We start from the raw sequence: 26,885 nt of genomic DNA on the forward strand, positions 1-26,885 counted from the left end.
AAGAAGATGAACCTTTTCCTTTTATTTAGTGATTTTGTTGTGAAGCTGGTAATTTCAGGGAGAGACTGGTTTCCCCAGGCAGAGGGACCAAATTTCAGTGCCTTGCTGCTGGAAAGTATCCAGCCAGGGAGATTCTGGTTTTAATGTTTGCCAGCTCCTGGGCAATTCGCAAATCACTCGTCAAAATCTAGTAAATGGCTCGTGAATTGCTTTGCAGATTGGTCTAGGGCTAACTCTGTGCCACAGGTAAGGGAGGAGAGAGCTTGGATCTCCTCAAAGGAATAGCACGGGTGGAAAGGGAAGGGTGTGCTGAGGCCTCCAAACCTGCAAAATAAAACGTCAGTTTTTAGGTCTGATGTCCTTTCTTTTATCTTTAGTGAGTTCAGCAGAGTGCTCAAGTGCCAGTCCTGGCGTTTTAACATCAAGGTGATGGGGCCTTTTCAATTCTAATTTTAAGAATCCATAAAATCAGCAGCTAGTCTCCTTTTATTTTGGCAGATTCACTGTTTTAATGGTTTGGTGTTGTTTTTCCTTTGTGAATTTTTGTCAGATACAGTTTCCAGAGCAAGGAAACCTTTCTTCTAAAGGTATCCTTTTCCTTTTCGGTTTTCTAACTGCAAATGGAACTTAGTTTCTAGTAAGACTATCATCTTGATTGATCACAAATCATTACAGACCGTTTTGAGCATAATACCTAAAAGAGTCGTGGTATTAATGACTAATAATCGCCTTTATATTAGGTCTTAAAGCTTTATTGTCCCGAAGTACAACCGGTTTAGTGGAACATGAAAGGCCGGAACGATCCGAGATGCCTGCTGGGGCTACAGCCAAAACTGTGAGGTGTTTGAATCGCCTTTAACAGCGCCGGCTGGGATTACAGCCCCTTTCAAAACTCAGTCATTAAGGTGACTTAAAATAATCATCTTCTTTCCAGATAGCGCCTGGTGCTGAGCGCTTCCCTCCTTCCCCCAAGTCTTCGCGCGCTCGAACATCTCCGTTTGGCCTCATTTTTGTGCTTCGGTGGTATCTGCACAGCCCAAATTAGCAGCGAGGATTCCACGGACGGGGGCCGCCGCCTCCCTCGGCTCCCAGGTGAGGTCTCGGGGCGGGGGGCGGCCGGCAGCGCCCCGGGCTTTCTCCGCATCCCCCCCCTCGCCCCTGCTGTGCTTGGCCGGGCCGGGGGCTGACCGGAGGTGCGGGGGGGGAGAATTTTGGGTTGTACCGGGACAATGCAGTGCCAGCCCCACGCGGGGAGCAGGGCTGGCAGAGCCCCGTGCCCCGGCCGGGTCCCCGCCACCGGATAGCAGGGATACTTGTCATATTTGCGGTCGGGGCGCGCTGGCACCCGCCTTTGTGCCGGCCCGGCGCTCCCCGGGGAAGCCGCGGCGGCGGCGGGGGCCGGGGCACGCGTGGGGAGCCGGAGCGGGGGAGGAGGAGGAGGGGGGAGGAGGAGGAGGAGGAGGAGGAGCAGGAGCAGCGGCAGCAGCCGCGGGGGGGAGGAGGGCCGAGGCGGAGCTTTGACGCGGGCCGGAGGGTGAGGAGCTCGCCGGAGCCGCCCCTGTCGTCAGTGCTGGCGGCAAGTGCTGGGAGCCGGGGCTGGTGGTGCCTCCTCCTTCTCCTCCTCCTCCTCCATTGTATAATGCTGCGTGATCGCAGCCGCCGGGGCAGAGCGGAGGCTTAAATCCTCACGCCGCCTGCTCCTGCCTCCTCCTCTTTTCCTCCTCCTCCTCCTCCTTTCCTCCTCCTCCGCATCCCACCCGGCCCCTCCCCGGAGCGGCGCGGCGAGGAGCGACATATGGAGCTGCTCTAGGGCGAGAGTTTCCGACCTCCCCCTCTCCATGCTTTAGTTCTCAGGTGGAGCTGCATGTGGTGAGTGGGGCTGGGGGGCTGCAGGGCATCGGGGGGGGCGGGGGCGGCGACATTCCTCCACCCCCTCTGGCTTTGCGAGTCATCAGGGCTTGTTTTATCTCTACCTTTAAATTGGTGCCCGGGCAGAGGAGCCCGGGGCGGGGATCCTCCCCGTCTCCTCCGGGGTGGGGGGGGGGTTCGTGCTGAGATGAGCAGAGGAGGGAGAGCGGCGAAGTTGACCTTAAAATACGCCCCCCACCCCCGCCGGTGCGGGGGGATCCCGAGCCGAAGCAGGTGCGGGTAGCTGGAATGTACTTTTCTATCGAGGTGGCTGTTCCGGCCCCGGTAGCGCGGCCGGTTGTGCTCTCCGGAGCCGGGCTCCCTCCGACGCCAGGAAAGCCGCGCCACCCCGGTAAGTTCGCGTGTGCGCCGGGGAGCCCCTGGAGCCGGGGGCTGCAGCCCGGCTCCGTTCCCCCAGCAAGAGCGGGGGATTCGGGGAACCCCGAGAAGTGCGTCCTGTAGTGCCGAGGGAGCTAAAAGGGCCTGGGGGGGACTTTCACTCCGCTGTAGCAAAGCTGACATATGGCTGGGCAGGACCCGGCTGGCCCCGCTGCCCGGCCCTTTTCAGGGGTTGGTGTTAGGGCTGGGGATTAGCCTGTCTTTTCCCTGAGCAATAGCGCGCATGGGTCTTCCTTGGGAGCACCGCCAGCGCGGAGAGACAGAGGCGTCTGGGGGGAAATTTGTGAGTAAGGTGGTTCATCTTTTGGAAGCGACGGCAAAAATGTATATTTATTAGGATTTTCTTCGGGGTGGATGAACACTTGAAGAAAAATCCTTTTGCGGTGCCACTTTGATTTAGAGCGTTGGCTGCTTTACTCACATCAGGATCTGGAAAAATAAGTTATTCCTATGCATGAAAATAGAAGTACAGTTACCTGCTGTCATTTCTTGCATTTTGTGAAACACAGCTGGAAAAGCCAGGGCCACTTTAGTTGGAAACCTATGGAGAGGCTTGTGTGCTGTCCAGTGGGCCCCTCGGTGGCTGATTTACAGCTGTGGGTCAGCTGCTGGTGTAAAATAAAGCGAATCTGCCCATTTTATCTCCATCCGGGGGGGGGGTGTCAGCTTCTCCAGCCGAACTTCAGTGCAGCACGCCAGAGCTGTTGCGTGTGGCAGCGTGTGCTCAGACACATCCAAGGCTCTCGGGAGCAGGGAAATCCAGGCTTTTTTCATCTGGTGCCTGGTGCAGTCATCAGGGTGACTCTTGCTGCCCGCCAGTGAGTGCTGGATTTTGCCACTCTAGAATGCACTATTGCTCAAACAACGGTGGGAGAGGGCTTGGCTGCCCCAAACACCAGTTTTATATTTGTGTCTCACAAATGAGTGAGCACTTGCAATGTGTGTGACTTCAAACAACGCTTTCTTAATTCTGATAATTTTAGGCATGCATCTGCACAAGTGAAGGTTCCTGTGTCTTATGGACTTCTCACAGGGTACAAAATTGACAGAGGCACTTCAGTTTGCATCTAAGGGCACAGGAAGCTTTCACGTGGTAAAACAAGCTATAAAAATGAATAGTATTTTCAAGTAATTGCTATAGAAATTAGCCAACTGATTTAGCAGTGTAAATTGAAAGTAGCCCTTTCTGGCTGAAGTTAAATAAAATGCATGCCTTTGACATAATAGGATGGCATCTTTGGGCTCTGATTTAACATAATGAACCAGGTGGTGGTAGAGAGAGGAGGAGGATTAGGAGTTTGTGCTGCTGGACAGGTATCCAAGAGCGTGTCCTTCGGAATACTTCCATTGTTCAGGCAAGTATTGCAGCATCCAATGTAACAGCTCTAGATATTTCTCCTCTCGTGACTGATCCTGCTTCCATTTAAGTTGGTAGCAGCAACCACCCACTCCTTTTCTGCAGGAACTGGATTGGACTGCTGAACAAACGAAGCTAGACTTTGTGCATATTAAAATGCTGCTTTGATTTTTGTGTCAAGCTGATTTCTTTTTCTCTGAAGCTGATTGGAAACAAAAAGAAACTTGATAGCCATAGGAACTTCAGGTTTTGTCTTAAAGAGCATTAAATACATCTGTAGGTGTTGATTTATTAAGAGTTGTAATTGTGTTCCTTTATACACCTGTTCTTTTTTAATGGGAAAGATGAAATAAAGAGTTTCACAGGGGAAATAATAACATAAATATACCAAGTGCTCAAATTGTCTGCCTGAGAGGCATCAAGGACTTTGAGATAATGTCCTAATAGCAAGGAAACACTCAAACTTCATATTCAAAATTTATTTTTTTAGCTTCCATGAAGTACAGCAGATTTTATGCATTATCTAGTTTGAAGGATTTTGCCATCATTCACACAAGCTGCTTTTTGTTTTTCAATAAATATTTCATTGGGAAAACATTTTTTTTAGGAATGCTGACTTTTTTCACACTGATGTAAAGCACTCCTGGCACAGTTCATCTCTGGCAGTGCTAACACTAGACAGATGATCCAAAGTATTTGTGACTATTTTTGCTTTTATGTAACATCTTAAAAGTGTAATCTGTCAAACAAGGAGAAGGCAGTACTTTGAAAGTGCGAGTAGTCTTCTGGTGATCTACTTCTTATAAGGGCCAGGTAGCAAGAGAGACACTTCCTTTTAGCTCTGTAGTGTAACTGGCTCACAAGGAGACAGCTCCAGTTGCAGTGGTTCCTAAACATGCACACGAATCAGTGCCAGAAATAGCAGCTTTCAGTTACCAAGTCCAAAGATCAGGAGTGTTTCAAAGGAGAGAGCAAGGTCCAGCTTCAATGTAAGCAAGTTGGCACTAAGTAGAGATCTTTAGTCTTGATGAATCTTTTGCTAATTAGTGGTTTGTGGAAGATGAAATTTGCCAATCTGAGCACAGTGCTCATTTTCTTCAGGGGTGTATAATTGCATGTTTTCTGCCACTTCTTTTGATTTCTAAACTTTCATCAGTCAGAGAAACTGTTGTCATGAAGAGGTGCATGTTTTCTGTAAATGGAGAGAGACTCTCAACATGCATTAGTTCTTTAATTCTTTTATAAACAGAGTCAATTTTTGTGTTTGCTGTAGTGGAGGCTTCAGGTTTGTTCAGCATTACTAATGCAAACACTATAACAAAAATAAGATAACAATGCTTGGCTGTTCAACACGAGTGGGGAGGGCAAGGCCTGTAAATGCTGTGCTAACGTTGCTCCTGGGTGTGCTGAAGTGTAGCCCAAACTGAGGTCCAAAGCAAACGTGTGGCTGGGAGACAGCAGAGGTTTAGTGGGAGAAACAGGCTTGTGTGTGTCACAGCAGGGTCCCTGCCCTGTCTCTTGGCTGTGTGGGTATTAAGCTCTGTGTCACTGTGCAGAGTAGAAACTGCACTGCCACCACGTCTGCCTCCCCGATGGCTCCTGGTGAGTGTGTCAGATGCCGGCTGTCATTGCTGAGTGGCCAGGAGGAGCTGTGAAGATGTGCTGGCTGGGACATTCCTCCAGCACAAAGGGGATTTTCGGGGTGGGGAAGGCCTGATTCGATGGGCATTTCCAAGGGAGAGTTGGGGTAATCTCCAGGGGTGATAGGTGCAGCCTCACAGCCTTCAGAAAGGGCTTTAAGCTGTGACTAGGGGTGGGAAGGCTTGAAAGGACCAAAGAAACTATCAAGTCACCAGAGAGCAAGTTTTTGGTTTTCATGTGTCTCTTTGAGGATGGAGGCTCATCTAGCTCAGGTGAGACAGCAACCACCACCACATCAGAGTGACACTGGATTCAGGCTGCTGTAGTGAAATTAAAACCTGCTCAGAGCCCTGCCTTAGGCAAGGTCAGACCACTGTTCTTCAAGTGAGGGGCCACGTTTGGTACCCTCAGCTTGGTGCATAAAATCAGAGGTGTTGCCATAGAATGTCTGAAGTTCCCAACCTGTATAACATGATCAGTGTTTTGAGTACCACTGGTTTTAAATTTCTCCTTAATATCACAAATTTCACCTTAATATCACCCTGGAATTGAGTTTTAAGTGGCATTGAATGACATGGCTCTCAGTCTGTGTAATTATTAGGAGCCAAAACCTGTTTACTTTGCTTTCACACCGATATGGTGTGAAAGCAAATAAACAGTTTGTTTTCAGTGAAGTTAGAATAAAAATTGAATTCTTGCTATAGAATACAGAGAGAAGAGTTCAAACATGTGTTGTTTTCTTTTCATGTAATTTTGAAAACTGGGTAGTATATGGAAGTAGCAGAAAAAAGAAGTTCCCGTTTTCAAGGAGTCCTGAATTGGTGGAAAGATCTAAACTTGCCCTAATACTTCCTCAGATGTAACAATTAAAACTGTTTTTCTTGATCCCAGGTTTTCCACCCTGGAAACCCTTGTACTGCTTGAACCACACTCACCTTTAATGGAAATGTAACAAGTATTGGCTGTTTTCATACAGTTTCTTGTAGTAGCCTCTAACATTAGTCTTAAAAAACCCTCCTGTTGTGCCAGGCAGACAATAAGGTTGAGTGAACTGTGCTATAGCAAGAACCACCCATGATTGGAGGTAAACTATGCGGATATATGTTGGGGTGGAGATTGAAAGGAGCGTGGAGGGCATATTTGAAGCAGACTGTGCAACTGCTATAGCAGGTCTGACTAGTTTGAGATGCCTAAAGGCAGCTTTGTCTTAACTTCAGGTAGCTGCAAAATGAAGTTTTAAGTCCTAATTCAGAAATACATCATCATCATCTTCCGGTGCCTCCACAAACTTTACTTTTCATGTGTTTTTACAGGCACTCTTTCTCCCTTGGAAAAAAGCCTTTAGTAGGTACACATCCACGTGCATGCATATAATTTGCATATTTTTCAAATATACATTTCATCAAGATAGGAGACTAGCGTTTGTGTGCAAACCACAGTGTTTTTTTTGAACAGTGGTGGTTACATTTTGCTTTCTCACTGCTCTGTGGGCCTTGTGTGAGACAACTCTATTTCAGCACTTCTGGCGCGGCCTGATTTGCTGTGGGTCAGGTCTCGTGCCTGCTCCTGGCTCTGTCGGAGCAGTGCCTTCAGCTCCAGGAGCCTGTGCTGTGGTCACAGGGATTTTGGCCAGGGTACTTCCATGTTGGCTGTCCCAGGGGTCCAATAACCTCCTTGGGTTACCCTGCTGGGACCTGGCTCCCCCTTTGCCCCTCCTGTTCCATCTGCTTGGTGAAATTGGCTCTTCTGAACAACCCTTCCACTTTCCTTCCCTAACTAAAGTGTTCCACAAATAGCCTGTGAATGAATAGAAGAGAGAGAATATTTTCTCTGTGAGTGACACACAGTGTCAAGCTTCCTGTCGCTGCTCTACTTCCCCTTGCTGGCAGGGGCACACACGTGATGTGTGTGTGCTTGGATGAGGACTTTAATTGTGGGGAAAATCAGTATAATATTATCATGGGTGAGGTGAGTGGGTTGTGCCTGACTGAATATGAAATAAAGTTTCAGGCATTTAGTGCCAGAGCTGTACTCCTTCTGTATTTTCCGCTCCTGATTTCCAAATTTTCTAAACTAAAATTTAGTTTGTGGTTATTTCTTCTATGTTAGTTAACCTGTCCTAACCATGCTTCAAAACACAAACTTAATACAGACACGTGTTGTCAAAAGATGCTGTTAAAAGTGTGCTTTCATATAAGTTTTAATTATTTACTTGAAAATGTCTAAATTACTCCACATAGAAGAGACGTGGGTCCCATGGTGGCTGTTTTAAAGAACATCTCTTTGGTGTAGTACTTTTTGTTGTGAAATCAAGCAGGTGCCACGAAAAATGGAATCTCTTTTGTCTCTAACTCATAGCTATTACAGTTTGAGAATAGCTCAAAGTTGGCCAAAGTTCCCTTTAGTCAGTTTTCAGAAGGATCCTTTGTAGGACATGGAAACACATGTTGTATTTCAACAAATGCTTTAGTGCACTGGAGTGAAAGGCCAGCAGTTAGCATCTTATCCAACATCACTTAACACCATCTGAGCAAACTTTCCTGTCAAATTTTAACTATGTTTTAAAAATTTGTTTTGTTTTCACTGGTGGTGGAGAAACATCCAACAGCTTTTTCACCTCTATAAGAGGAGCTTGCAGGGTGAGTGGATTCTTTTTCATAGAATGTATTTGTTTGCAGGGTTGTGTTCCTTTCATTAAAGTAAAAATGTTGAAAACAACTCATGTGCTGTTTAAGCTACTTCAAAAAATGTTAGAGAAACACCTTTCTTTTCTCCTAACTCTCAGCGCAAAACTGGTTAGCAATTAAAATTTGCAGGCCAGAAACTAAAATGACTTGTCATTGCTGGGATTTGTATGATGCATTTGCAGTATATATTTCTTCAGAGGATTTTTTTTTTCCTTTCTCCTCTTCTTCTCTCCTGCCATTTGCTGCTTTTCAGTTTGACTGTGATAATTTATTCAACACTGTTTTCAGAGCAATAACCTACTTTTTGGCAAACCATTCAGTTCTTTCAATAGTGTGGGGTCCCCTCCCCTCCATGTGTTTATTAAGGGTCTATGACAAGGGGGAAAAACAAGGTATCTTTGGGGAGAAGATGCTACGATAGGATTCAAACAAAGTAATTATACGTAGGTGAGAAAAACTCCTTTATTATACATGAAGGGGTCTCGTCTCTCATGGGTGCACACACAATTCTCATTAACCTTTGCAGGAATTGCACAGGTCCAGCGGAGATGGGTGTACAGTGCTCAGTCCCTGCTCACACTAAAAATAAAAGGCAGCCCGTGCCACGTGCGTGCCAATAGAGATGTCGTGTACAACACACCACAACGTCGCCGTCATCCATTGTTCTGTGCGCCCGTGCAGGGGAGGAGGGGTGCACAGCCGGGCTGGCTATTTCATCATTCTCTCTTAGAGCCTGACCAGTAGCATCTTGTCATTACAGGCGTGTAATTTTAGCAGTGAAAAGAGTTTGTGTGTGTGTGTGTGTGTGTGTGTGTGTGTGTGTGTTTCCCAGCCTGTGTCACTTTCTGGTAGCTGTTCTAGGTCTTTCAGATGATTGTTTTGAATTTCATTTACAAGCAAGGTGTCTTTTTTTAGACAGCACTTGAGCTGTGCCGGTGCCTGCTGGCTCTGCAGTGGGAAGGAATGGAAGGCAGTCTTTGCTGAACTGGGCCCTGGAGCAGTACACAGCCATCTTAATTGCTGCTGCTCCACCTCTTGAGGAGATGGCTCTGGTTCTCCCAGCACAGTTGTGTGCACTGGCTCCAGCATGGCTCCTTGCCCACTGACACGGGAATTCATGGTGTTGTGGTGCTGTCTGTGGGACCAGCACCTCCTGCTTCCATGCAAGGAGGCCCAGAGTGCTGCACTTGGGGGAAGAAACAGTGGTGTGGAGCAGGAAGAGCTTCTGGGCTGATCCCAGGGAGGCTTGTGTGTAGAAGCTCTTGCATTAGAAGATGCCAATGCACCCATATTTTTTTGGGTACCAACAAGCAGAGTCTGCTGAATAATCAGCTAATCACATAGTAAAGTCAGGGGATCTGGCTCAGTGCTCTGCCTGGTTTGCTTTACTGCAGCTCTGATTTCCTGCTGCTGATGCCCAGGTGTGTAAAGCAGCTCCTGGTCCTTCAGCAGATTGCTGAGCCCATGTGTTCACAGCACAGTAGAACTCAATTCACACTTGTCAGGCCTGGCTGCTTCTTTAACATTTTCACATGGAGACCCAAATTTCAAAACAGCCTCAGCCTGGCTTTCTTTGGTGTCTCTTTGAAGCACAGAGCCCAGGTAAGCTGAAGCCCAGGGAAGGAGGCTCCTGGTGGTGGCTCAGACACTGTTGTGAGCAGACCGTGTGTGCAGCCATCCTGGGAAAGGATGTAGAGGAGATTTGGCACAGAGGTGACCTGAGATAAGGGCAGCTTTACCATCTCCTGGAAAATCTCTCTCCTCTCAGTAGGTAGCCCTAACAAAGCATCTCCTGGTAGTGGGAAGGGGGGACGGCTCCACCCTGATCTGACTCAGAGCTGGTGGCTGGTGGTCAGCAGGCCAGTCAAGGGCTGTGGCAGGGTTTGCAGTCATGGACAGTGTGATTCCTAAAGCTTTCAGTTAAGGATGAGACAAAAAAAGGGGAGGTTGGGGGCTTGTTTGCATCTTCTGGGCACTGTTTTATAAGGAAGCACACAGGAAGTCCTGTCTGAAGCAGAACATGTGAGGATTGACATTTTGGCATTGAGATCTTTGAGTCAGAAATTAGTTTCTGCTGGGCAATCCAAACCTGTTCTGCTTTTTTCCAGTAAAGACCACTGCCTGCCTGTATGTGAATGCTAAATAAATGTTTTTCAACCCTGGTGTGTTACCCTGATTTATTCTCCCTCTTGCTTTGCGCTGAAGAGGAGTTGTCAGAGTTGCACAGGGCTTTTGCTCTTGCCTTCAGCCTCACAGTGGTTTGCAGTGTGCCTTGCTGGCTTTCCATGCTCAGAACCTGTGCGGTCTTGTCCACTTTCTGGTTCTGCCAGGGCAGCCTTTAATGCTTTAACAAGCTAACAAGTGCTCCTCTGATTTAAACTTGCATTAACTTCTGCTACCCTGATAGAATTCCTAATATTATAAACACCCTTAATAACATGGCTATAATCTAGAAAACCTGCTGTCCTTTTTCCAAACAATTACTTAATGAGGCAGTAATTTATTCTAAGCTATATTTATTGGAGCCCATTCCAGCTTTATCAGACATACTCTGGTTGGATGTGTGCAGTTAGTCAAAAACATTAAAACTGCTCCACTTCTTCCAGGGGAACATGTTACATTTAGCAAACTGACAGCATTAGAAACTGTTTCCAATTTAATAGAAGCATATGTTTCCTGCAAGGCTTAACACGCTGCAGAGTCAGAGATTGCCTTCGACTGCGGCTTTGCCTTTTTTAGCGTGGTGAAAAGGAGCTGCAAACTGAAGGCAGAAGTGGAGTTTGTGTTTTTGGTTGTTTTGCAGAGATCCTTCTAGCAGGGCTTCGGCGGGCTGCAAGTTTAAGAAACTCTCAAGAAAGTGGTGTGGGCGGTGCACACAGAGCTCTCGCTCCAAATGCAGTTTCTGATCATGAACAAACAGCAAGAGCTTGCTTTGCCCTCTGGGCCTCAAATAGTACAGTATGCAACAAGGGAGAGCAGGCAAGGCACGAGGATGGAAACAGTAGGATCAGATTACAGTTTCAAAATATCGCTGGAACACGTTGGCTGGCGTTACACTATTGACTAGCTTTATAATTGCATTGCTTATTTGCTAGGGAAGGCTTCACCTTACTTTCTGATTAACATGGACACTCCTTTGGGGACCTGGGGACTCCGGGCTTGGGGTATCAAAGGCAAACCCCGTGAGACCTGCACGACTTCAGATGCTTCTCAAATGAGAGTCTGAGCTTCCTCTGTTGTCTCCTGTTTGCCAGAGGTTTCCTTACACAGCCCCTATTGAAGTTCTACTTAGAATAGCCTCTAACAGTCACCCACTATGGTTTTCCTTCTTATTTTGATGTTAACGGGAGAGGAGAAAAGACCCATGTCACTCAGCTTGCTAGCTGCTACTTGGTCAGTCTTCACTCTGTGTTTCTGTAGGGAGAGAGAAGCTGCCTTTCTTGCTAAATGCAGGAATGGGGTGCTGAGGAGCTTTACTTGCTTCTCTGTTTCTTCTGGAAGAGCTGAGGTTTACCCATCCACCACAGGAGATGGGGAAGAGTTAGGTCCCTGTAAAATATGTGTGAGAAATACCTGCCACTTAGAATTACTGCTGGCACTGACAGCCTTGCAGTGAAGGCTTGCAAACATAAAAACAATCCCCTGTACTCTCTGGAAGCAGAGAGCTGCCCAGGAGGCCAATTTTTTTATATACTCTAAAGGAGAGTTTTGTAAGTGCTTATTAAACCTCACTCAGTTAAAAAAAAATAAAAATTAAAAAGGGCAGCCAGAATTAATGTAAAATGTGTCAGGAAAAACAAACTGTAAATACAGAATGTCTGAGCACTGGCCTGGAGAGGACAGAAATCCCTGCACAGCTCCATTCCCTCTACCTCTCTTCGGGGGTTGTGGGATTTGTTTCCTAACTCACATGTGGCATGAGACGACACAATTCTTACCAGGCAGTGTTGTCAGGAGTCCTCTTTAGCCAGGCAACATGGATGCAGTACACTCCAACATGTAAAAAGTGCATCAGATCCCGAGAAAGCAGCCTTGCAGGGAAAAAAAAATAAAATTGAAGAAGACTCCCCCCCTCCCCCCCAGCCACCATCCGAGCTGGTCGGTTCACACCCTGCAGGCCAGCTGCAGCACAGCACAGGCAGCGTGGCCGTGCAGCTCTGCATGGAACAGGCTGTCCCAGCACTGGGGATGCTGCCGTGCCAGGCTTTAAACACTCTGGTGTCAGCAGATGAAATCCCCAAGGAGGGGCCATTTCCACCCAGCTCTGGCTGCTGCCTGTGAAAGTTCATGTTGCTTGTTTGCTCCAGCCCTGGAGTTAAACCTCGACACCTGGGCTGCTCAGCTTTCCCCCTTGTTTTGAGCGAGGCTGGCAGAACCTGCCAGGTTTATACTGGCCTTGCCCTCTGCTTTTCCTTTGTAACTCTGACTGGGAGGAGGGTGCCAATGCTCTCAGATGTCTGTGCTTCCACCTGCTGGGGCAGGTTTGCTGTGCTTTGCCAGGATCCTGCAGGCCAAGGAGCATCCTTCTGTAGTGGGTGAGCCCATGGTCCTGCCCCAAGGGATCTTCTACAGATGTGTCCATTCTCTCTCTCTGCTGTGGCCTTTGGGACGTGGAAACAGGGACACAGAGAGAAAGGTTTACTGGTTTGCCTCCCTAGCTCTAGGGGACAGATACTTTGATGTTGTGGAGACTGGTTACAAGTTCAGGTGGTCCCTCAGGCTGGGTCCAGCAGCACTGAAATACCTCACAGCAGCTCAACCTGCCTCTGTTAGCTCAGAGGATCTTGCCCTTGTCTTGCCAGTTGAACCCAGATGGCATAAAAGGCCTTTTTATTTTGGTCCTGCAGCTATCTGTGCCAAATCCTCATTCTGCTGAAGTCAGTAACAAAACACCCATTGACTAGCATTGAGCCAGGATACAACCAATGGACCCCTCAAGGATGAGGAGTGAAGGGTGGAGAAGAGGAAAATTGTATTTCATGTGCCAGAAGTGACACAGAAAGCACTTCCATAATTCACCGGGTAGGTTCTTTGAGAAAACCTGGTGAGGGTCACTTACATCTGAGGTTTGTGAACTTTGGGGAATGAAGTGTACAAATTCAGTGCTCTTATTGCACTCTGGGGGCTCTTATGGGGGAGCTTTTGTGTTGTGGGGTTTTGTTGGGTTTTTCCATGCACATGTGTGAAGTAGCATTTTAATTCCCCCAAGTTGCCTTTTTCTTTCTCTCTCCTTTTTTACTCCCCTGTGGTTTGAATTGCCTAAGACTTCAGAAAGTAGCTGGTCCTGCTTTAAACTCCTCTTCTCACACAACCCCTGTGGTTCACACCTGTGTTTCAGTGTTCGGCTGCCTGGAGGGAAATGGTTGCCTGTGGACTCGGGGATTTTGATGCTTTTACCTTTTTGAGCAACATGGTGTTTGTTCCAAAAGTAACCTCAACTCTAATAAGCAAATTATTTATAATTTATAATAACCTGTTCATCCTCTACACTGACAGAGGGGGTGGCGTAAATCTGTGAGTGGAAATGTGACTTCTTAAAAACCCTTTTCTGCTGTTCCTTCTGATGTTCAGTTCCTCTTTCTTTTTTTCTTTATTCTCCTTCCTGTCTGTCTCGATGAGCAGGGAGGGCCTAGTGGATTGTAGAATTGATTTCCAAGATCAGCTTTCGGTCTTAAGAGGTATTTTAAACTTAATTGTTAAAAGTCTTTGAGAATTAAAATTACAGGTTTTTTGTTGAACAAAATCACTTTTCCTCTCAATTTTTACATATCTGGTGCTTTTCTATGCCAAAGTGCGAATTATTAAAGACTTCAGAAATAATCTGGCAGTGTTGAAGTGTCCAAAGCACAATCAATAAACACCGTGCTCCTCTCACAGTCTACACATACGTCTGTCCTCCGGAGAGCGAAGGATTCATCGCTGGGTGGGCTCAGAAACACAGGCATCGTACGAGCTCTTCTGTCATACATTGGTGAGGGCTGACTCCGGAGAACCTTCCACTCCAGGCTGATTATCTCTTCTACTGAACCCCAACTGCTTTTTTCTCCAGCTCTGTCTGAAGAGCATGCATAGCCAATAAAAGGAAGCTAAATGACACACAAATGAGGAAAAAAAATATACTACTTTTGTTTTTCAATTAAGAAAAGACAGCTCCCAAACAATGCTAGGGTTTCTCTGGCGCTGAGGCGCGTGCAATCGCCCTAAATGGGCAAAAAAGCAAGTAGTATCTTTGTCAGCAACAATGGTCTAGCTTTTGGTTCTGGGTCTTCCAGAGCTGGAGCCAACTGGTAGATAATGTTAGGGAAGATCTCCAAGTAACTCCCCCTGCCCCAATCCCCAGAAAGATGCAGCTTTTCCATTGTCTTTCTTCAGCTTTCTGGTTCCACATACCTAAGAAACATTGAAAACTGACTTGCAGACCAAAACCCTGCAACACCCTTTATTACAACAGCAACAACAACAACAAAGTGACGTCCAGTCTCAACTCTTAACACCCAACCTCAAAATTATGTTTAGCAAATGGGTGAAAGTGCAGCAGAATTACATCTGGCTGAGGTTGCTGCTCAGCCAAAGTAGATGCATGAAAGACCTTCCATGAGCATTACCCTTTATTTCTGCCTATGCAGTGCCACATTTGGATGGGTTGGTGTTGTCTGGCTGCCCTTGTCACAGCTGTGTGGCTTGGTTGGACAGCTCTCTTTTGACACCTGGGATGGTGCAGGTTTGTCTCTTTTTGTACTTATCTTTGGTCAAGCTGATCTTTTAAGTTTGGCATTTTCATTTTTCCAGAAGGAGGTTTGGCTGGAAAGGCTAGAAGCAAAGTTTTTGAGATGAACAGAATTGATTGAGATCAAATGCTGGTGTTGTACAGCATCCTTTTTTTTTTTTAAATGTTATTCTTTATCTTAAGACATACAACACTGATCCTTTTAATGCAGGCATGAAAGTGATTGGTTGAAGGAGGGAAGAGATGGTTTGAACTGTAAAGAACAAGCAGACAACATTGTCTTAAGCTTTGATGGTCGGACACTATGAAATTCCTTTTTGAAGAGCCAGAGAAAGACTTCCAAGCCCCCAAGTATGTCTGATTTTACCAACTCTATCAGCTGGTCTAAAAAGATATCACCTCCTTGCTTCGCTTGGCATGAATTAAGTGATTTATGGAAACTGGAGGAAAACATTCTTTACAATTCCCATTGGCACACCAGAGGAGAAGTGGATAAAATAAAACTTTATAAAGCCAAGAGTCTAGCAGTGCTTATTTGAGCCCTCTTCTTGGTGGAATAAAGCCTCCATGCTTAGGCTGACATCCTGCTTTGGTGCCTCAGGGGTTAAACCCTCTTCAGAGAGTATTAGTGGGGAAAAAGGAAACTGAAAGCTGTGCTGAAAAGCTAGTAGGTGAGCCTGGGAGTTGCCTGATCTATTTTATCTTTAAAAGGGCAAGCTCTGAATCAAGCAACATGAAGATGGAGTGAGATGTGAAAGCTTGACAGTCACACATACAGGAAATCTTGAATTATCTCTGAGCTTCCTGGAAAATGACGTAGTGAGGTTATCGTAGTATTTACTCAGTGATGATCCCACAGTTCTTACTGATCACCTTTAAATAAAGTGTTCACTACCAGCACCTCAGTCTTGGGTGGAAATGGGCTCGGTTGGGTTTGTTGGAAATGCTCGGCAGCATCACCTGGCAATGATGAATAACTGAGCACAGGGAATGGAGGCTGGGCTGTTTTCTTTATTGTGGGGGAAAAGGTTTGCTTTGTACAGGGAATGTTTTTATACATTCCTGGCAGAGGCTGACAAACTTCAAACTCTTCTAGTCCCCAAGCCATTTAAAAATGTCTTCTTTAAATAGAGCATTGTAGAAGGAGCACTGCTATGTCTTTAAGTCAGAGTCTGTCTTTTTTTAGGGGGAGGAGATAGCAGGAAGGGATGGAAAGCTGCTCATCTCCTCCTAACCCCATGCTGCTTTAAGAACGTGCAGGAATTGGGCAGGGTTTTTAATTCTTGCTAGCCCCATGCTCCCTTTCTTGCTCTTATCTGTCTGAAGTGAAAGGAAGCGTGTCTGCTGTGAACACTGGAATAGCAAAGCCCCCTGCTCGCCCCCCAAACCCATGTGAACAGCTCCAGAGTAGTCCATGGAAGTGACACTAGGGAGCAGAGAAAAGCCAGACTTCGGCAGTAGTGCTAAATTTCAGAGGTTTTGTTCACCCGAGATTCCAGGCGCAGGAATTGCTGGTAGCTGGCCAAGGAGCTTGGATGGCAGCCTACCTGTTCCTCAGCTCTGCTCAGCCTGCTCCCTCCCCCCGCCTTTCTTTTTTTAATTGCATAATATGCTAGAAAATTATCTGGATTTGGGACTTATTTTTAACCAGAAGAGGCTCGCTTCACCCGATCTGGTTTTCGATTTACCACCCAGCAAATGCTCTCTGAAGCTCTTGTAGCACTGAAACTCTGACTTCTTTAGCCTCCTCCTTCTGTTTTCCAAGGGTCTCTTTGCTCTTAAATGTTTGTCAGTCATTTTTGGTGATGGTAAACTATGTTGTCTGTCTGCTGAACTGGTGTGCGACCATCAAACTGTGTTAGACCTGCCTGGTGCAGTTGTTTTGCAGGCACTAATCCTACTGGGTGGATTGGGAATTGTACTCAAATAAGGAAGGCAAATTTTGTCTCCTAGATGATAGCTGCATAATGTGAGAAGGGGTCTGGGGTAAAAATCTGTATGACCATTGCAACTTCTTTCTGGATACCTGTGGCTAGAAAGCCTCTTCCACTTTTTGGGGGTTTTTAAGGTTTTTTTTTAGTGTTTTTTTTTTTTGTTTTGTGGGGGTTTTGTTTGTTTGTTTGTTGTTGTTGTTGTTGGGGTGGGTTTTTTTTTCCGTCTTTAAAGAAGGCAGACTTCTTCATGCCAGAAGAATTTGTTAAACAGAGGGAAGGATACAAGAATGAACAGGGAGCTCCTTGTGATCATATTAAAAGAGTGAGTGGGTTAGAGCTCCAGCACCTCACCACTCTACCGGAGAAAATGAGGGAACATAATGCTAGGTCATGCTACTGTCACAGCACAGCAACTCCTTCATTCCTCTGTGTTTGGGGGGATCTTGGTGTCACAAAAATAATGGTGACAAAATGATGTTCGGACTGTGCTGTGTAGAGGAGCATTACCAGGCACTCTGAAACATCCTGGAAGAGATGGCACTGGGGACCGAACTGCCCTACTTAATCTTAGCTCAGAAATTATTTATAATGTGGGGCAAGTTTGGTAAAATCCCCTTTGTTTCCTTCAAAATCTGCCATCTGACCAGCAGCAGAGTGTAGTGCAGAGAGTGGTCTTGGGGATTAGAGTAAAAGACTTGACAGATCTTCTTCTTCATCTGTAATTTATCTAATTCTGAGTATAATAACTGCATTTCCTGCTCTGGTACTTTAGTCCTTAGCTAAATAAACCCATATGTGTAGATCCTGGTGTACCAAAGGGCTGGTCTCCCAACCTCACTGGGGAAGTTTCTCTCAACGCACAATTGCTTGAGCCTCACTTCCCTTCCCCGGTGAACACACTTTTCAATAAAAAGAGGAAATTCATTGTGAGAACTTCAGTGCTTTACATTTTTATTCCCAGGCATAGCACTGCCTCAGTCAGGGAATGTAAGGAAACGTTCAGTACAGTGCCTGTGGCTTGTGCTCCTATGGACAGGTATTTGCTTAATGTAAGGAAGAAGAAATTTGCTGCCAGGCATGCCAGATCTTGACTATTATAGATGCTGTTTGAATTCCTGCTTGAAATTCACCAGCACAGCCATGCCTAAACATGGATAGACCAGAGCCCTGTGTTAGGGTGGCTGCTGCTTGCCCATCACGCTGCTGTGGGCCAAGGCTGACTTATTGATGGGCACAGATGTGCACCTGCTTTGCTGCCTTCATCAGTCTCCTCTCTTCCCTTGCAGATATATGTTGGGGAAAGGAGGAAAGCGGAAGTTTGACGAGCATGAAGATGGGTTGGAAGGCAAAGTGGTGTCTCCCACTGACGGTCCCTCTAAGGTGTCTTACACCTTACAGCGTCAGACTATCTTCAACATTTCCCTTATGAAACTTTATAACCACAGGCCATTAACCGAGCCAAGCTTGCAAAAGACAGTTTTAATTAACAACATGTTGAGGCGAATCCAGGAAGAACTCAAACAAGAAGGCAGCTTGAGGCCCATGTTTGTGGGCGCTTCGCAGCCTGCCGACCCTCTCAGCGACAACTTCCGTGAGGCGCAGCCGGCGTTCAGCCACCTGGCCTCGCCGCCCCTGCTCCCCGCCGACCTGGTAAGCACTATGCCCCTGGAGTCCTGCCTCACCCCGGCCTCCTTGCTCGAGGACGACACTTTTTGCACTTCCCCGGCTGTCCAGCACGATGGTCCGACGAAGCCACCACCTCCTGCTCTCCAGCCAGTAAAGGACAGCTTCTCCTCAGCCTTGGACGAAATTGAGGAGCTTTGTCCAGCACCTACCTCCGCAGAGGCAGTAGCAGCTGAACCGGCAGCCGATGACTCGAAAGCCCAGCCCAGCGAGTCCAACATCCACAAGCCCGAGGGCCTCCCAGAGAGCAGAACGGCTGAATCCAAACTCATGGACCCCCTGCCTGGCAACTTTGAGATAACAGCTTCCACAGGTTTCCTCACAGACTTGACCCTGGATGACATTCTGTTTGCTGACATTGATACGTCCATGTATGATTTTGACCCCTGCACGTCTGCCACGGGGGCTGCCTCAAAAATGGCTCCTGTCTCAGCAGATGAGCTCCTAAAAACTCTCGCTCCATACAGCAGTCAACCAGTAACTCCAAATCAGCCTTTCAAAATGGATCTCACAGAACTGGATCACATCATGGAGGTGCTTGTTGGGTCTTAAAAATATTAGAAATATAGCAACTTTTTTTTTTTTTGTCTTTTTTCTTTCTTTTTTTTTTTTTTAATTTTAAGTACCAGTATATACACTTGGTAGTATTTCCATAGTCCCTCCCAGCCCCGATTCACAGCACTGTGCATGCATCCTTGCTTGCCTTTTTTGAAAAGAAAAGAATCACACTAGTTTTTGCTTCGAGCAGAGTTGGAGTGCCTTCATCCATGTATGACCACTTCTAATGTATTTTTTTTAAAGTGGTTCCTCAAGGAAGACCGAATATCCTGGTATAGGAAAGAATACGTATTGTAGACAATGTTATGTTATTACAAAAAAAAAAAAAAAAAAAAAAAAAAAAAAAAAAAAAAAAAAAAAAGAAAAAAGGAAAAAAGGTAAAAGCTAAGCACAAGGATTATGTTGGGGAAAGCTGTAAATTGCATGTGCATACTTGTCTATTTTTTCTATAAGTTTTATTGCAAGAGGTAAAAAATTTTATTATTTAGATAATCTCAATACCATTTTAGCCCTGTATAGGTTGACTTTAGCAATTCAGCCTTTTGGAGGCATTAACCTGCTCCTCTTTAAGTGTTGCATTTACATGGCTGTTTAGAAACTGCTGCCCAAATTTATTTTATATTTTTGTACAGATTCTGCAGTTTATGGTATTGTTTTTTCTAAAAACAAATGCTGTTTATACACACAAAAAAATAGCTATTTTGATAGGATTTGCTCACATAGTTCCTGCATAATTCAGATGTACAAGAACCACTTGTACTTTTATACAGAGTTGTAATGTTTTATATGTGTATGGTGCAAAGAGAAAATTGGATCAAATAAGCCTGCAGTCGGTTTCCCTGAATGCAAACAAAAAAAAAAAAAAAGTGCTTTAAGAAAGGGCTGGGAGCTTCTTTTGCCGGAGTTTCACAAGTGTTTGCTCCCTGCTGTACCCACTGCGCACTACTGTGATTCCTGAAACTTAGAGCCATGTCCTTTCCAACACGTATGTGAAGCAGTTGGCAGGAAACAGTTGTGGAACTTCACCCCCTGGAGGTCCTGAGCGCTGCCGTGGCCGCAGCTCCTGCCCGCCTTGCCGGGCCCCATCCTGCCCTACGTGGAGCCTTAACCCGGCGGAGATCGGCACCTCCTGACCCGGAGCTCCTGGGAATGGTGAGGGGAGCGCCGTGCCCGGAGCCCCTGAGAGCCAGCCAGCCTCCCGTGGCACCTCCCTGACTGACGGGCGCGGGCAGAGAGCGGGGCTGGGAGCGGCCGCTCGCCCTTTCTTGGAGCATTTCTCCTCCCCTCTCCCACCTCACTGTGCTAAGTGCTGAAAAAGGCAGCTTCAGTATTACTGCAGTGAAGCTCATCTCGTACCTGCACTGGATGGACTTGCTTTAATATCCATTGCTGTCGAAACTGGAGCCAGTCGTGTGACATCACTTGGCATCTCGTATAGAGTTGGGTTCTTGTATCAACTGCGTTACCTGCTTTACACTTTATAGACCCGTTTTACAAGGAATATACAGACACAGCTTTCTATGCATGGTCCCCTCCCCTGTAACACCTGAGAAGTCTTCTTACTGCACCAATAGCTTTTTTTTTTTCCTGAGTTCGTTGTGGTGTACATTTAATTTAAAAAGAAAAAAATGTTTGCAATGTATCATGCCTATTGCTGAAGTTGCTATGGCATTTTAGTTTTCCAATGGTACTTTAGTTGTTGAGTGCCGGTTACAACCTGTATTGTTGACATGCCTATGGCTTCTTTAGGAATAACTTTTATATTTATTTAAGAAATTTTAAATTATGTTTTACGTCATTTGGCAATATTCAGTCGATTCTGCTCCCTTCTTGTCATGGATGAAATTGGGTCTTGCCTGCCTTTTGAGGAGGCGGCTTTTTGTAAATTGGCACTTTAAAGCAGGCCATATATATTTATTAGTATATAGATAGATGTAACGTAGGTATGCACACAGACACAGGATGAGAGCAAATACATTTTTGCAATGAAGGAACTCCTAATGGAAATGAAATGCATCATGTACAGCTGCAAAAGGCGCTTCTGGCTCCCAGCTCATCTGTCAGGGAGAGACAGGGCTGGGGGAGGAGGGGGGCACTAGCCCAGGGGCGTGGGTTTGCTTTCTTCTTTTTCCCAAGCTGAGCTCCGTGAAGCACTGGGGTGCTGATGGATTTGCAGTCACTACACAGACTAACAAGAAAGGAGGTTATGCTTCAAACGGAGAACCATTGACCAAGTGTAGCTTTAGGGACCAGGGGAAGGGAGGGTGGGGAGGGGGGGGACAGCTCCAGCTCCACCCAGCCCTTGTTCCACAGCAGTCCTCAGCCCTTGCAGGAGAACCCACGGCCTTTCTGTCGCTGCACCTCGAGTACCTGGGAACACAATCCTGCACAAACCTGGAACAGCACCAGTCTCACTCGGTAACTTGGTAGGCACTTGCCTTACCATTGTTAAAAACTGATTTGCAGGATGCTGGAGCCACCTGTTTTTTGGGATTACTTAGGTATTTACACCTGCATAAATATCACCTGCTAGGCAAAAGCTCCCATCAGTGCCCTTCTCAGAGACCTGTGCTGTTCAGGGGAGTCAGCTGAAGTGAAGTTTTTGTACCCAGAGAGCAGGAGCCAAGCTCCAAATCCAGCCTGCCACTTGGGCAGTGTCTGTGGCTCCTTGGTGCTGAAGCACATGTCCTGGGGCAGAATCCCTGCAGGAATCCCACAGCACAGAAACCTACTTGATTTGTGGGACTCAGCAGAAGATTGGGAAGGCTGCTGCAGGCCTGGGTCGAAGGGCTGAGCTGTGGCTTTCCCCCTGCCCAGTCACTGACTTGTCTCCAGCTGGGCCTGTGCTGTGGTCCCAACAGCAGCCAAGCATGGAATTTCTCTGAGACCTACACCAGGGATGGAGATTGACATTAACGTGCAATGAAGTGACAAGATGGGAGCAGAATAAGAGGGCTTTGGATTTGAAGTGATTTTTTTTTCTTAAATTATTTATTCTTTTTTTTTCTTCTGTAAATATATTTATTTTATTGTGAAGCTAACAACATCTGGATTGTAACATGTACAGAATGTATGGTAGGAATGTATCCTCTTGTAGGAATGTAAATCTGTATGAAAAAGGGTATGGGAGCCAGATTCAGAAAGAATTAATTGAGTTCCAGTCAGGATATGCATGGATCACAGGATTATTTTTTCCCTACACTCTTTTTCTCATATGGGTCTGGTTGTTTGAAATATGCAAAAAAAGGTATGGAGGAGGGGGACAGGGTTATGTTCAAAATTAGTTCTAATCAGGCTCCCACCCCCCACTGGCTGCTTGAGAGGGGCCTCCCTTGGCACGCTACTGGAATCTGCCACTGAAGGCAGGAGCAAATGCAGTCATCTCCATCGTGCTGGCCTGGGAAAGGTTTAGAAAAGATGGTTTTTCCCCTTATTTTTTAAACACGCATGGGGGGCCCAGCAGAATTCCCTGGGGCCGGACGCCCTAGAAAGGGGCAGGATGTTCCCCAGGAGTTGTGCCAGAGCCGCGTCCTTGCCCGGAGCTGGGGCCGGGCGGGACATCCAGTACAGCCCAAAGCCCAGCTCTGTGTCCCGCCAGCCCGGCGCGTCCCCACCGCCCTGGGAGCAAGGGAAGGGGAGCATCCCTGTTGGAGAGAGCGGCCTCACAGCGCCGGCTGCGTGGGCATCGCTCCGGCACCGCCTGCAGCCCGCCCGGGAGCAACGCCGCCAGGAGCAATCACTCACTGCCAGGAGAGATTCGGACCTTGCACGAGGTAATTCGGATTTTCCTCAACGCCGTGTGGTAAGAGCCTGGGTTATTTAAAACTGATAATTTTGAATCCAAAGTTTACACTTTATTACTATTAATTTCAGTATATAGCAATGGGTCCTGTCTGACAAATGGTTTAATTCATTCTGGCATGTTTTGAACTTTTTGTTCTTGTTACAGGGTTTCTTTTGGTTTGGTTTTGTTCTTTTTTTTCCTCCCCCAACCCCCCCAATCAGGCTTCAGTATCCTGCTTCTGTGCAAGTTGCTTTCAATATTCTATTAATTAACGAGACTGAACATTTTAAAATAAATTAGTTATTTTTAAGCACTTTTTTCTTTTTCTGAAAATAAGCCTAATGCAAGTTCTGGAACCTCTTTAAAAACACAAATTTCAGATAAAATCCCAGCCTCAACTCCTATCTAGTTCTGAGCGTATTCCATACTAGTGCCTGCAAAGGCCAAGATTCTGGAAAAGGTGTAAATAGTGTGACATGTTCAGTGCATGGTTGTTTGAACAGGGCTTGTTATTGTCAAAAAAAAAAGAAAAAAAGAAAAAAAAAAGGAAAAAAAAAAGAAAAAAAAAGAAAAAAGGCTGTATTTCCCCTTCCCCTCCCACAGACCTTAGAGCTGTGCCTTTTCTATGCAATATTACAGACATCTGAAACCAGATTACTGTATTCACATGTAGGTATGGGCTGTAATCAAAAAAACAATTGGACAAATGTACATGGAAATGAGCAGTCTTACTTTTGTAGTTTTATATTATACAATAAACAATTAAAATAAATTCTGGCTTTGTTCTTTCCCTCCACGAAGGAGGGCAGTCAGAGGAAGAAGACAAGACCCCATGAGGGCTGCAGGAGGAGGGGTGGGAGGTGTTCGCCCGCGGGAGGTGGCAAGGGACAGGGGCGGGACAGCCCGGTCTGACCCCGCTGCACCTGACAGAACAAGGGAAACATCGCCTTGTGCGGGGCCTGCTCCTGCTGCGAGGCTTTTGTCCTCCCCGGCACAGAGAGGTGCCCGTGGTGGCCGTTCCTGGCCTGCGTGTGCCGAGGGATGCTCGGGGCTGGGGCGGCTTCCCAGGGAGCGGGACTTGCCCGCTGCCAATGCACAGAATGCCCCGTCCTTCAGGCCATCAAATCCCAGCAGGAAACATCTGATACCTTGATCCGCCGCTTCGTTTATCAGTGCCCTCCTCCCCTCCCCACTCCTCCAGGTGCCTGGTGTTTGCTTTCAGGGCCAGCCGGGAGGGAGATCTCGCCCCTGCCTTTGGCTCCCTCCAGCCTCTTGCGGCCCCGGAGCGCCCTGGGCTGGCCCCGGCAGCGGGCTCAGCTCATGAGTCACCCCCTGCGCACGCCTCGCCCGCCTCCCACACCCGCGGGAGCACGCCTGCTCCATTTTGGATTTCCAGAGACCCGAGAGCCAGCGGGAGGAGCAGCGAGCTGTGCCCGTCCCGCCCGCAGCATCGCGGCTGCGGGGAGCTGGCTCGGGTTACGGCGCAGCGCCCCGGGCCCGGCACCCGCTGCCGCCCGGGGACAATGGCTGCGGGGACACGGGGCGCAAAGAAAGGAGAAGTGGGAGAATTAAAGCCGGCCCCGGGGATGGATTTCTGTCTGCTCAGCAAGCGCTGCTCTCGCAGGGGTGAAGCGCAGCCGGCGCGAACCCTTCCCCGGGGGCTCGGCTCCAGTACGGGCACGGCCGGGTCCTGGTGCGCTGATCCGGGGCAGGGCCGGCGGAGATGCCGCTGTTGCACTCGCGAAGCTGCCCCGGTTTTGTTGCCACTTACCTTTTGACAGTTTTTTCCCTCACTTGTGACTTGTCAGTGAGAGCTGCCTCCAGCGCAGAACACCCGGGCTGCGCACAGGGCCCTTCTTCCCCCTCCTGAGGTGGACAGCTCCCCACCCACTCCAACCCTCCAACTTCCCACCTCAGCGAGGGCAGACCATTGCTCTGGGCTTTCAAGCTGCATCTCCCCGCAGTGTCTGCCCCGACCCGAGGGCAGCTCCAGGCATCTGCCCACAGGCAGCCCTTGCTCCGAGCCGCCGTGCGGGCAGCAGAAGGAAGGGGCGCCAGGCTGGAGTTCGGCACAGGCTGGATGAGGCTCAGGTCCGAGGTATCTCACACCAACACCACAGTGGAGGGGTGAGGCACTCACCTTGTTTCTCGAGGTGACAGGGTTCTGTCACCTGGGAACCGAAGGACACTCCCTCCCTCCCTCGGGAGGTGCCACTGTGCCCCAGGAGTGGCATTTCTACAGCACAGGGCAGTGGCTCGTTTCAGCAGCACTGACCCAGGTCTGCATCCAGCTCTGCAGATGCTCAGTATCACGAGTCAGGGCAGTGGCTCCGTGGCTATCGAGAGCCACACCAAACTCCTCTCTGGGCCCGAGTGGAAGATCAGGGAGCTGAGGCCACCAGCTTTCAGGGACCTCGCTCAAGTATATGCTGTGTGGGCAGAAAGACACCCAAACAGTGAGGCAAGGAGGGGATGCAAAAGCGCCCTTGTACACCACGCTGCAGGTGGCCTCAGCCAGGAGGGGTAACGCTCCCTGCCTCCAACCTGCACATCCATGTGGGACACGTGTTCCTCCAGCACTGGCATTAGCAACCAGCCCTGCTCATGCAGCACAGCCAGCTTCCCTGGACCACACGCATCTCGTACTCACCAGAGGAAACCCAGCAGGGAAAAATCGTTGGAGAATGAAATCCCCTTCTGCCACAGGCAGTGCTCCATAGAGCTGCTGTGAACCACAGCAAACTCATCAGCTGAGACAGGTCTGCTGGGATGCTGGCTCCATGGCTGAGCTGTGCAAGGAGCTGCTTCTCCTGGCTCCCCCTGCCCCTTTCCACCTCACCCCTCTCCTCTGGGCTCCTTGCCCCCAGCTCCCATTTGTCTTCATCACCGGTGGCTGCAGGCTCCTCTCTCTGCCTGGTCCTTGCATGCATCATCTGCCTCCTCTCCAGGCAGCTCCCTCCTTCCACAGCTCCCCTCCCTTTTGAAGAAACTGCCTTAGCAACTGGCAGCAGGCCAGCAAGATCATGGGTTTTCCCTCCCACCCTTCCTTCTCCTCCAAAGAACAAGGTGGCCAGGGAGGGGGAAGGAGCCATGAGGCCTCATGTGCAGCAGCCACAGGGGTTCTGCGTGCGGCAGGGGGCTGGGCACACCCACATCCTCATCCTCCAGCACTCCAGGTGTGCCAGGTGCTCTGGGGTCAGCAGCAGGGAAGGTTCCTTTTAGTCCTCTGTCTCTCTTCCTTTTTCAACCAATATGTTTTCCCCAAAAACCAGCTGATTCCCCCCCAACCATCTCCAGATCTAGAGATCTGCCAGGGGAAGGCACAGAAGGAGCAGCTTCCAAATAGCCCATTTCTGCCAGGATTTCCTTCCATTCTTTTGGCCCTGCCTTCCCCACCTCATGCTACTCTCCCTGGACGATTTCCTCTCCTGTTTCCTCTTCTTTTCCCCCTGTTCACTGGGCTTCCTTCCCCTCACCCTGCTCCTCCCCTTGCTTTCTCTCCTTCACACAGTTTGGCCTTCAGTACTTGCCCCTTTCCTGATGTGAGCAGGGATGTCATGGATTGTGTGCTTGTGCCAAGTTCTGCATTTACTAGAGAAGGTGAGGAAAAACAGAAAAGAAAATGCCTCAAACCCCTGGAAGCTTGCTAGAAGACAATACTCAGGTAGGGTAACACTGCTCTTGCTTTCCTTGCACTCTGCTTTACTGTTTGCATGGAGAAAGGATTATTTGGGCTCCTCCAAAGGGACTTTACTGCCTAGCTGGCAGTAAACCCTAACCCTAACCCTTTGGCACAGCTAATCTGGCCAGCCTGCTCCTTCCTGGGGTGGGGGGGTCTGCTGGGCAGGAGGCACAGAGGGATAAACCCACCTCCCCCCAGCCCTGATGGCAGAAAAAAGCAGCTGCCACCACCCTTTCCCTGCCTGCCAGGGGTTAATATTGTGGCAGCCAAAGTGGCACCTTAGTTCAACCAAAGGTTTCCACCTAAATCCTTCAAAAGTGTCACATGAAGTGGTCTGCATTGCTTGCCCTCCCTGCTGTTTGGTGGGAAAACCTGGTGAAGCACATCTGCCTAGTATAACCTTAATTAAGGGATGTGAGGGAGAAAGGAGACCCCACTGGGAAAATCCAGAGGCACCACAAACCCAGGGGCTGTGGATGAGGGGGGCTTTGAGTGCTGACTGGTTTAGCAGCAGCATTTCCATGT

General features: G+C 48.0%; 1 protein-coding gene across 7 annotated transcripts in view; it reads left to right on the forward strand.

Annotated features, from left to right (window-relative positions):
- SERTAD2 (SERTA domain containing 2) overlaps positions 1-23,450 on the forward strand; it is a 79,243-nt gene extending 55,793 nt beyond the window's left edge. For 2 of the 7 annotated variants that reach the window (XM_036379970.2, XM_054514260.1), the window contains exon 2: positions 17,940-23,450. In XM_036379970.2, coding sequence (XP_036235863.1) covers positions 17,944-18,888 — 945 coding nt within the window. In that variant the 5' untranslated portion in view covers positions 17,940-17,943 and the 3' untranslated portion in view covers positions 18,889-23,450. Of the gene's footprint in view, positions 1-934; positions 1,093-1,581; positions 1,870-2,140; positions 2,261-12,590; positions 13,015-17,939 lie in introns of those variants that run through there. The other 5 variants (XM_036379967.2, XM_036379969.2, XM_036379966.2 and 2 more) reach the window with 5 other exon arrangements.
- The last annotated feature ends 3,435 nt before the right edge of the window (positions 23,451-26,885 follow it).

Source organism: Molothrus ater, chromosome 3, assembly GCF_012460135.2.
Source record: "Molothrus ater isolate BHLD 08-10-18 breed brown headed cowbird chromosome 3, BPBGC_Mater_1.1, whole genome shotgun sequence".
In the NCBI taxonomy this organism is placed as follows: domain Eukaryota; kingdom Metazoa; phylum Chordata; class Aves; order Passeriformes; family Icteridae; genus Molothrus; species Molothrus ater.